Consider the following 12,369-nt stretch of genomic DNA (forward strand, 5'->3'; position numbering starts at 1 on the left):
GTCTGCCTCCTTATAAAGAGAAAATCCTAAGAAGAAGGATACTCAGTTAAATATTTGGAAGCAGAAAGCTGACAGAATGCTTGCATGGGAATGAAGATTCACATATATGCACAGAGGATCATTCTTCTTTTGCTAATATCAATGCTATAAAATGTGAAGTTGACCCCAGTACCCTGTAAGGTAGTGGTCTTTATAGTCACATGATCTGATGTGCATGTTGAAAATAAAGTTATTTTTTCAGTGTTCAAACTACCCCCAAATCAGTTAACCATCATTGTATTGCAAATAAAGCTGTACATTTCTGTAGTAGACATGGCAATACATTCAAGATAGAAATCTAAGAAAATAAAAAGCAATGAATCATTACATTAACTTAATCTATTTCTAATCTCATTGACTTCTATCTCATTTGTATAGTGCAATTTGATGGATAGGGACCTGCCACTGTTCATGAAGGGAAAGACACATTTATTTACTGGTCATCCATGGGAGGAAAAGCAAGAGAATGAAGATGACAGTCACATTTCTTGGCTGAGTGGTTGCTGTCAGAGCCAATTCCTCTGAATATCTGTAAAACACCTTTCAGACAGCATAGCAGTTCAGTGGTCAAATGCAGATTTTATTTTATCTTCACCCAATCAATTCCCTGACTTCATATTAAAACTATAAATAAAAGCAGTGCTCTAGGAAAAGCTGTTTTTGTTCAGAATATATTTTTTTTTTCTTTTCATAACTGCAGCTCTAAAACCCTGGGTGCTTCACTGCACAATGGAATCATCTAAAGAATTATTTATTTATTCTTAGTATCAGGGCTCCATCTTACCGTGTGGTTCTGATTCCATTATTTTGGGGAGTTTATGTCTTTTATGGAGTTTAGGGGTATTTTTTAAATTAATTTACTTCATTCTCATTATGAACATGATGTATGAAGGGATTACTGTTACAAGAGTCAGGTAATGAGTATATTTCCTTTCTTACACTGTCTTCTGTTACCTCACTCTAACCCAGTCCTTCCCTCCCATCTCCACCCACGAGTTGTATAGTTCACTTTCATCAGTGTCCAGTGAGTTTCACTGTTGAAGTTTTCCACTCAGAAAGCAACTATTAAAAATCTATCATCTCCTGTTGCTTATATCCTGCTGAGAGTCAATGGTTATAGTCACAGATAATGAAAACAGAAGGTATAAAATTCTATCTTAAGGAAGGAGTGAACAAATAGTTGCTATAACTTATTTTTTTAAAAAAACAATAATGATAAACAAAAAAGCCAGTCACGGTGGCGCATGCCTGCAATCTCAGCTGCTAGGGAGAATGGGATAGGAGGACTAGAGTTTAATGCATGTCTGGACAACATAGTGAGATCCTGTCTTAAAAAGTATTTGATTCCAGTGTCCTGCATCTTGTATATACATTTTTATAATTTGGGTAGGGGAAGGCAAATAACAAAATGCTGAAATAAGGACACAGGCTGACCCACTGTAACAATGAGATGTACAAAACACTATGTTGAAAACAAACTTTACAACTTGGTGGGGAGAGGGAAGAGTTGGGGAGGGAAGGGATGGTAAGGGAAAAACAAAGGCGGAGGTAACAATGCTTGATAGGAAATGTACTCATTACCTTACTCATGTAGCTGTAACCCCTCTGTACACTATTTTTACAATAAAAACATATTTAAAAAAGTAAAATGTCAACAGAAGAGAAAATTTGATTAAAATATGGTATATGCATGTATGAAAATGTCATAATGAATTCCCTTAACACAATTAATATACACTAAAAAGGAGAAAGAAAAAATGGCAGAATATTATAGTGTTTGCAATTCTTCATGTACAACCTTAGCATATCAAAAAGACTTTACATAAATCTATGGTAAGGCATCCTGAGGTTCAGAATTAGGAACAGGCCATGTAAAGGCTAAAGCTTCCTTTCCTTTGCCAGCAGAATATCAGAGCATGGAAGAAATGGTCTCCCCACAACTAAAACTTCCAGTTGGAAGGTCTGGAAAATCACCCAACTGACAGATAACCTGAATAAACAAGTCCCTTCCCTTACTTGTTTCTTTAAAAGTGATCTGTTTGCTTTTCAATTTTCAGTTTTAATTTGGTACACTTACACTTTTGTGTGAAGTTCCCTTAAGGTTATAACATGAAAGAACTCACTAAAAAAAAAAATGAAACAACCTGTTCTGAACAGGAAACATATCTTTAGTATTCATGACATCCTCCCAGTGATGAAGAAAGGAAGAAAAAGTAGTTACTAATCTTAGAAGACTAGTTAAGTACCTTAGAACTTGCTGTAGTTTGCTTTTAAAGGAGAGCTGCCACAAAATGTTTAAAGAGGGATACAGGTTGACCCATTGTAACAATGAGATATACAGGACACGGTTGAAAAATGAACTTTACAATTTAGGCGGGGGGGGGAGGCGGCGGTGTAATTGTGGAGGTGGGAGGTAAGGGATGGTAGGGGAAAAACAAAGGAGGAGGCAACAATGCATGATAGGAAATGTACTCATTACCTTTCTCATGTAACTGTAAAAAGTAACCCCTCTGTACAGTATTTTCACAATAAAAAACTTATTAAAAATTAAAAAAGAAAAAAAGCAAAATGAAGAAATGTTTAGGACCTTGGTTCTAATTTTGCCCTTTAAAGCTGTTTCCAGTTGGTATTTTGCTTGATTAAATGTATTCCCTTGGAATTTTTTTTTTTTTTTTGGTTCAGTTGTGGGGCTTGAACTCTGAGCCTGGGTGCTGTCCCTCAGCATTTCAGCTCAAAGTGAGTACTCTACCATTTGAGCCACAGTGCCACTTCCATTTTCTGGTGGTTAATTGGAGATAAGAGTCTCACGGACTTTCCTGCCCGGGCTGGCTTTGAACCATGATCCTCAGATATCAGCTTCCTGAGTAGCTAGGATTACAGGCTGAACCACCCAGGTGGATTTTTTTTAAAAATTTAAAGTCTGTGCAAATATTTATATTAAGAGATCATTTATATTAAGAGAGCAATAATACATACCAGGATATAAATCTTTAGTCCTCAGAGTTACCAGCCCTGGAATTATACTACTGCCAGCTTCAAGCAATCAATGAGAAACATGCCTTGCCATGTTTTTTCAGGTGGGCACTGTGGCCTCTTTTCAAAAGCATGAAATGGTAGGAATTAGACTATTCTTGGGTTTGAACAAAGAAAATAGAATATTAATAAAGAAAAAATTCAAGAAAATTATCCTTTTAAGAGAAAATAGTATTTCCTCCGAGGCTGCCAACTATGTGGATATAAAAAATTTCAAAGATAGTGTTAATATTTTAACAATGAATATATTATAGATCACACTTGGGAGTTACTCAACTATAACTTGTAACTTAAATTATTTTCAACTTATTCAACTCAGTCCCTGAGAATGCTGTTCTTCCTAGCTTTCCTTTTAAGAATGGTCCAAAACTACGCAAAGTAATGGGCAGTGTTCAGCCGTTCATGACATGGTTTTCACTTTTAGGGATTAACTACTGGGCCAATTTTGTTTGCACAATGTTATTACTTGCTTTTTGCTGCTGTGACAGCTCCAAAATTATGAGAATAAATAACTGCACATTGTTCTGGTTTTGCAGGTCTATAATACACATTCGTGTGGACAGCACGTCATGAAAATTCATCCCAAGACATCTTAAGGCGATGTGGTACACACTGTACAATTCACACACTAGCCATTTCATACAGTCCATCTGAAGATGAGTTTGAAAGGAACAACTCTCATTACTAGCCATCTCTTCCCCAAATCATTTCAAACCAGAAAGTTAAGGAGGAGGTATGGACCAATCTATGCATAATGTGCCAATACACTTGAAAGTCTCAGGAGGAGGGTTTAAATTAAAACAACCTAGATGAAAACATATGGTACTTTGTCACTTTTTCTCTCTGATTTACAGGCTCTGTTGGGGAAGCACCTGTCACTTACAAGTCCTCTGCTCTGTAATGTAAACTACAGGATACAGGCCCTTCTCTTTCAGCTTTCCTTCTCTCCCTATTTTTTCCCCTCTTTATCCTGATCTAGCTCCCTTCATCCTCTCCTTCTGATCCATCTACTATCTGAGAGGTAGATTTTACATCCCCAGTGTTGATTCTAAGTGCAGTCGATTTATAGTCTGAAGCAGCAGGTAAATAAACAATCTGTTGAGAGGAACGGAATTAAGTATTCAGCCACAGACAGAAATCCAATATTGTACAAATGGGACCACATGGTATTGGTCACCATTGACATCTTCATGCGGCTTCTTCTCTCCAGATACACTGTGTAATTTTATCTCGCAGTGGCTACCTCTGTTTTGTATTTGCATTAGGCATGATAAATGCATTTTGGAATCTGACATTAAAAGATTAATAAAGTCATAACCATCAAAGAGAACCTTTCACTGATCTCAAATAACCACTCTCCCTTCCTGCCACCTGCCTCCCACACCAGACAATTAATACTTACTCACGAAGGCTTCCTCATCCACTGGCAAACGCATTGACATGCAGAAGTATGTATCAGACTATTAAAAAAGAAAGAAAGAAAATCCAAATTAAAGTGCTGCTAATAAGAAACAAATAATAATAATTATAAAATACACAGTTTTCAATCACTGGTCCAATGAAGTGAGATTTCTGGCTAAGAGCTGTGTGGCAGGTTAGTGGAAAAGCTGAGTCTTGAACTTGGGTATCCTGAAAGTTACTATCCTTTCCTAAACAGTCTTTGGCAGTATTTATAAAAAAACAAATCAAAACAAAAATTAAAAAAAAATCAATGGTCATTTGTGATATTTCTAATATTGTCACAGTTTTTAAAAGGCAATATTTTTCATATAAAATGTATAATAATTTATTTATTTAATATGAATATGTTGAGAATCATGTTTGACTAGCTTTGTTATTTGAAAAATTAAATACTGAGTTTCTTGCATCATTTTACATCCACCCTAATATTAGATATAGAAAATAATAAATAATGATGGGTCTTAAAATATAATATTCCATTTGATTATTTTCTCTGAGTATAGAATTCTTTATGTTTAAAAAATCAATACAACCTCAAGTTATTCTTTCTTTTTTAAAAAAATTTATTGGCCTCTTACCTAATTGTCATTTTCCCACAATTAAATATATCAAAGCTCAAGATTATTGAGTCATTTAGATGCAGTGGTATATATATCAAATACGTATCTTAAGATAGAAACAAAATGGAAACAATATAATTCAGTGCTAGTTTCTATTTTTGAATATGCCATTTTTCTAAACTGAAGGAAATGTTTCATTTCCTTTAAGTCTTTATAATTATATAGATTAAAACTGACTTTAACAATAAGAAAGAACCCTGGAAATACTGAAGGTTGCACAGTAAGGAGGTTATATCTCATTCATGCTGGAGAATTTAACTGTAGATAGAGAACCCAAGAGATACAGAGGCATAATACATCTATTATGATCTTTCTTTCACAAGTATGATTGTTCATAAATATTTGCAATATCTGAGTTTCTAATGTGACATAACATCCCTACACTTTTTAAAATTTAAGAAAATGATAAGCTCAAAGTTTATTCATATTGATCATTCTGGGCTATGAATGTTTTACAAATTTAAGGTATTTTGTGACCCTAAATAGCTACTACTGCTGTTGTTAGCGAATATGCTTATCACTGCCGACCAGAACTTCCATGTTTCACTTTTATTATGGCACTTAATAACAAAAGCAATCCTAGATCAAACAGACAGATGCTATTAACTCTATTTTAAAAATAGTAATGACAGCAGACATAGAACTTCCAAGATATCAGCATTGTCCTAAGCATTTTAGAAGCACTAACTCCTTTAATCCTCAAAACACATTGCTATACTGCAGGTGCTGTTATTTTATAGAAACTGGGGTAAAGCAAGGGAATATTGCTTTGCAAAGATGCTCTAGTTAATGACAAAGACTACTTCTTTGATCAAACTTGAGTCATACTCTTCTGAGCCCTTCTTTTCAATGGGCATCACCACTGGCTTATGAAAACTCCACACTTTGGGTCTCAGTTATTTGTTCCTGTTCCTCTCATACACATAAATGTTAAGAGACTTGAACAAACACCAGTGTATCTTCTAACAGCCTTCTCTTGGATAACGCTATCACATCTGTGTAATCTTGCCTTAAGAAGCCTGTCTAAGAAAATGTAACTTGACTAAAAAAAGTTATTGTTCATGCAGCCAGAACTTGGTATATAAATATATAAACATAGGTCACTGAAAACTCAATTAGGGAAATGACTTTAGAAACTTGCAGCTAGGCAGTGTGGAGGTGGTGCATGCCTTCAAGCTCTAGCTACTCTATAGGCTGAGATCTGAGGATTTAGATTTGGAGCCAGCTTAGACATTCAAGTCTCAGAGACTAATTGTTAATTATCCAACAAAAAGCCAAAACTGGAGGTGGAGCTGAAGTAAGTGGCAGAGCACCAGTTGTGAGTAAAATAGGTACCATCTTGAAAATAGCCAGCCCAGCCAGTTACCAGTGTCTCAGGCCTATTACCCTAGCTATTAATGAGACTGTGATTGAGAGTAGTGTTGCAGCTTTACATTAGCCCTGGCAGAAAAGTCTGATACCCTTTTTCCCAAAGTAAAACCAGCAAAATATCAGGCTAGGGAGTTGCAGAGCATCAGCTGGAAAAATATGTAAATGATAAGTAAACAAACAAATAACCAATTACTTATAGTCCATTCCAGAGAAGCTGGCCAAGTAGCTCCAGTAACATCACCCAGCACATACAAGATCCTGAGTTGAAACTCCGGTACTGCCACACACACACACACACACACACACACACACACACTTACTATTTATATATATATATAATGTAAAATTTATATTTACATATATTGATATATATTCTGTTAAAATAGGATGTAAAAGTTTTTCTAAAAGTGAGAACATTAAAAATATAGTGTATTAGATGAATAATTTGTCCTTAGCTGAAAGCTTTGATGACCACACTTCAATTGAACAGAGGTTGGAAAGAGGTAATTTATTCTTTTCTCTGCAACTGGAAAGGCATCAGTGACTTTGTTCTGGTATATATTGATATCATGAGTTGATTTTTAGAGTTGAGTTAAAAGCTCAGGGACTGTGCAATAGGAAGAAGCATAAGCCATGTGCACAGACCGACTGGAGATGACTAAAGATGCTAACGATGACTCAGGGACAGCATCTGTGCTCAGGCTGGTTGAACATGAGGAAGCACTTTTTATGTTACTTCATCTTATTCTCAAAAGCATACTGTGAGTAAGTCTACCAGGCACTGCACTCTTTTCCTTACAGAAAAGGAAACTGATTCACAGGAAGATTGCTGTACTGACATAAGGCCACTCAAGTGGTTAGAGCAAGAGTTAGGATAAAAAGCCTTTATAATATATCAGGAATAGTGACGTTATGTCATTTGTCAACAAATGGATGGACTTTGGAAAATGATGTAAAGTGAACTCAGTCAGGCTCATGTAATTCTTCTTTCATATGTGGAAGTTATATATAATTTATAAACAAATGTAAGCCCACATAGGGCCATATATATGTATATATATAAACATATAATGTAAAATATGGTTTGTGTAGGAGAGAATTCCAATGGTGCAATTCTTTTGAACAACTAACAGTCTAACAAAATGAATATCAGGAAGCTAAAATTTGGAAAGTCGGATATATGAGGTCAAGGAGAGGGTAGATGGATGACAGGAAAGATAGAAGAATATAGTCATAATAGTCAACGTACATATGTGAACATGAAACTAGGATAATTGGGGGAATGTGTGGGGTTCTGAGTGACAGGGGAAATGATAAAAGAAATAAGATTAAGATGTGTTATAACCATAAACTGACCTGTTGAACTGAAACTCATTTGTACAACTAATTAGAGACAAAACACTAATAATGGGGGATATTTATTCACATTTTATTAAATTGTGGTTTTGATTAGTTCATTAAAATCTTCATCCTTCGGATGGCCAGAGCGGCTCTAATGATGAAGTGACTGCTTAGCAAATGCAAGGCCTTGAGTAGAATCCTCAGTTCCACAAACAAAACAAAACAAACAAAAACTTCAACCTTTGTTTTCTTAAGATATTAAATTCTGTTTATAATAAAGGTTAATTTCCACATAAGTAAGTAACTTTTTAAATAAGAAATGTCATTAATTGGAGAATAGGTTGGATGATGCCATTTACCAAACTCTTAAGAGTTCATTATAGTATAGAGAAAAAGATTATTTAAGTGCTTACAAAATAGTGTTACATTGTAATCAATACAGGATAATTTCTATAGTAGATCAATAGTGATGGATGGTTACTTTAAATGAAAATTTTGTGCTAGAAGCATCAGTTTAAAAATTAAAATTAATAGTATGTTAATGTGGATGCATATACTTAATTGTGACCAACTTGGTGAACCAGAAACCTTGTTGACCAAAGCACAGTGTGTGAGGACATCAAGTGAAGGAAATATTTTTGAAGAAATAAAGTTATGAGATCATTGTTACAGCAAGCAACTAGTCCTGCTTCAGTTTTTTGTGTGATGAATAAGAACAGTCATATATCTCAACCCTATGAGGTTGTTGCAAATCACAAATACAGAATTAATTCAAATGATTACGGTAGACTAGCAGAACTTAGCAAATGATGCCTGCAAATGGAAGAGCATATACCGAGCTTCTGGATTCATTGGAGACATTTCTATCTGAGTTATTTCCAAGGGTAATGCTCTGGGTAGGTTATTACAAACATATTTATAAAGATGAAAAATCAAAGCTGTAGAAGGTAAGTAACTTGCCTGCAAGAACGTAAAGGAGCTGCTGAAATGGACTCTGTATACCTCTCTAAATACATCTCTTTCACCATGGAAAAATAGCTACTTAAAGATTATTTTTCAAACCTCTCTAATATTTGAAAAGAAAGTAGTGTTAAGTAGTGTTAGTTCTAAGATATAACTTTAGTTCCTTACCAATTAATGAAAGAAGTAGGGGAATAGCAAGAAGCTTGAATCAGAGTCCCTACATTTCCAACAGCAGTTAAGAACTTTTTCATGAATGCCTATTGATAAGTTTCAGTGTAGCGGACTATTTAATGCTGTCACCATGTTGTTTTTGCAAAGAAACACCAATGGAACACACATACATAATTCAAATCACTACTTCTTCCCAACAGCTTTGAAGACACAAGCAGCACCCGACTCTCCCATAGAAATGTCTTCATTTACTCACACTGCTATGTAAAAGATGCATCTATAATTTAGCTCTAACTACCAGTGCACCTCTCATAGTTGTCTATATATCATCATCATGAATCCTCTTTCTCTTTCTTTGGAGAACACGGTGTGTGAGTGAGATACCAGGAGATCGCCTGTAAAATACTGGAGATTCAAACTGGCAGCATACTCAAATGTACAAAAAGGGAGAAATAATATGAATCTGCATAGCCACATATGCCTGTGCTATCTGTTCAGCAAATCAGCCAAACCTGAATCAAGCAGGGGCCCGATATTGCTCTGCTCTGCTTCCTATTGATGCTATTGAGCTATCCAAGCAAAGCACCATTTTCTAATGGAAAATAAAAGCATGCTAGTAATGGAAAGGTAGAAGAAGTGGGGAGCCTTTAAAGCTAAAGAACTCCATTTTTAACCAAGAGTTCAGAGGCAGACAACAGTCTTCAGTAACAGCTGCTTGAACTATTGAAAAAAAAAAAAAACTCCTTTATTTGGTTTAGTCCTTTTGTGAGACAAGGATACAATTTCCTATGGAAAGGAAGTTAATAAAATCAACTGTTTATTTAAATTAATATGGGACAAACAAAACCATCTGTACACTATTATCCATGCAAACTATCCACATAAAACCAGTAATTTTTGTTTTGGGAAAACCAGAGGTGCCATTCTGATTCCAGTGTTGAATGCTGTGATCTTATCCTGATTGGATAATAGCACTTTATTGTGAATGCCTAAAGAATCTGCCCAGAATGCCTTCCTTAAAGAGACGATTGAATGGAGGAACCACAAGTAAGGGTACACATGAATAATATAGCCTAGTTTTACTTGCATTTATAAATTGGCTGATTTTATAGGTACATCACATGACATAACAATATTATATTGTGTACTATGGTTTCTGATAACTTGTCACAATCATCTCTAGTTAAATAATCAAAACTTGTTGAAAATTGTAAGGAGAAGGAAAAGAAAAGATTAAATTATTTAACTACAGTAATAATTTCAGTATACATAGACACATACCATATTGTGCACCATAAACAAACACACAAAGGGGAAAAAAACTCAGCAAAAGTGTTACCACCTTCTGGTGCAACTGTGATTCTGTGTATCACAGCAATTGCTTACAAAAACAGTTAGTAAACTCTACTTTCCTGCCAGACTGTGAACATGTAAATTTCAATCCAGAAAATTTGTGAAGGATTCATAAAGTCTTCACTGCCACAGAGTATTCACTTTGGGCGTACATAACTTTAGTTCTGCAAAGAGCTAGTGAGAATATCAGGACTGCTGAAAGTTCTGTTAGCCCAGTGTAAGAAAGGAACAGGATGGAATCAGGTTTTCTCTGATAACTTTATAAACCTAAAGACAGTGTGATTGTTTTCAGGGAGGAGGGAATAAATGTAACCGAAATACATTATATACATATATATATATATATAGATATATATATATATATATATGTACAAAATAGAATAAACATTTTAAAACTTTAAAAAGGGAAAAAAGGACAAAAAAGGTTATAGAAGAGGATAAGTTGAACAAAGCCCATTATATATATACATATATATATATATATATGTTTATATGGAAATTTTTCAATGAAATACTATTGTACAAATAACTTACACTAATAAAAACCATCTTTATAGCAGCACTATTTACAATAATCAAGTTAAGGAACCACCCTAGGTGCCCATAATCAATGTCTGGATAAAGAAAATGTGATATATGGGTATATATATATATATGTACAATGGAGTATTTTTCAGCCATAAAGAAGACTGAAATAATGTTATTTTTAGGAAAATGGATGGAATTGGATATCATGTTAAACAAAGTAGGCCAGGTTCAAAAGGATGAACAACATGTCTTCATTGACATGTGGAATCAACAAACCAGTAATGTATATCAATGATTGTAGAAAGGGGACTGTTTGGGTGGGATAAAACCAGTAGGTAGGAGAGGGAACAAGAGGATGACAGTGGTCAATATTATACAATTAAAAAATATTTTATTGTAAAAATGCTGTACAGAGGGGTTAGAGTTAAATGAGTAAGGTCATGAGTACATTTCTTGTTAAATATTGTTACCCTCTCCTTTGTTTTTCTCCTATTATCCCTTTCCGCCCCTACCTCCTCCACTCCTCCCCAACCCCCCAGAAGTTGTAAAGTTGAGTATCATTGTTGCAATGGGTCATTTTTCAGCATTTTGCTATCCCCCTCCTCTCCCCAAATTAGATAAATGTAGATACAAGATGCAGAGTACCAAAATCAAATACAGTGACAACAGGGGATATACCAAAGGAGGAAGAACATAAAAAAGAAACAAAAAAAAATCACATACCAAATTAAACAACAACAAAGAAAAATCTCCACACATAGAGCTCCCCTATGACCCAGCAATCCCACTTTTGGGCATTTATCCAAATGATCAAAAACAAGGCCACACTACCAGCAGAACTATGTTTATAGCAGTATTATTCACCATAGCTAAGATATGGAACTAACCCAGATGCCCCTCAGTAGATAAATGGATCAAGAAAATGTGGTATATATAGATACAGTGTAATTCTATGCTTCAGTCAGAAGAAATGACACTGCTCCATTTGTTAGGAAATGGAAAAAATCATATTAAGTGAAGTAAGATAGAAACAAAGAAATATAGGACCCATGGTTTCCCTTATTTGCAATATTTAGTATATGTCTAGGATAATCTTAACAGACAAGCAGAAAAGCTCAAAAGCTATGTACATATGAACATATAAGATGATGCTAAATGAAATGAACCCCAAGATATGAATAAAATTTATATATGCATATGTATATATGTATATATGCATACGCATATAAATGTGTATATATATATCACAATGAATCCCACTAAAAACTGCAAAATAAGAAGTAGGAGAATGAAGAAGTGAGCTTAAGAAAGAGTGGTACAGATGCAGTGAATTTAATCCAAGTATATTATATTCATGTTGTAACATTGAAGCCCCATTGTGTGATTTATATTAATATATTTTAAGTTTTTAAAAATTAAAATAAGGAATAGGGCTCCTTGGCACAGGCTGAAATTTTCTTAATAAAGACACAGAAAAACAACAAATCAA

General features: G+C 34.6%; 1 protein-coding gene across 10 annotated transcripts in view; it reads right to left on the minus strand.

The window, feature by feature from the left end:
- Pam (peptidylglycine alpha-amidating monooxygenase) overlaps positions 1-12,369 on the minus strand; it is a 169,427-nt gene that overhangs the window by 128,647 nt on the left and 28,411 nt on the right. For all 10 annotated transcript variants that reach the window (XM_042690741.1, XM_042690740.1, XM_042690738.1 and 7 more), the window contains exon 3: positions 4,475-4,532. In XM_042690741.1, coding sequence (XP_042546675.1) covers positions 4,475-4,532 — 58 coding nt within the window. The remainder of the gene's footprint in view (positions 1-4,474; positions 4,533-12,369) is intronic.

The sequence above is a fragment of the Dipodomys spectabilis genome, unplaced genomic scaffold, assembly GCF_019054845.1.
Source record: "Dipodomys spectabilis isolate Male_0828 unplaced genomic scaffold, ASM1905484v1 ptg000140l, whole genome shotgun sequence".
NCBI lineage: Eukaryota > Metazoa > Chordata > Mammalia > Rodentia > Heteromyidae > Dipodomys > Dipodomys spectabilis.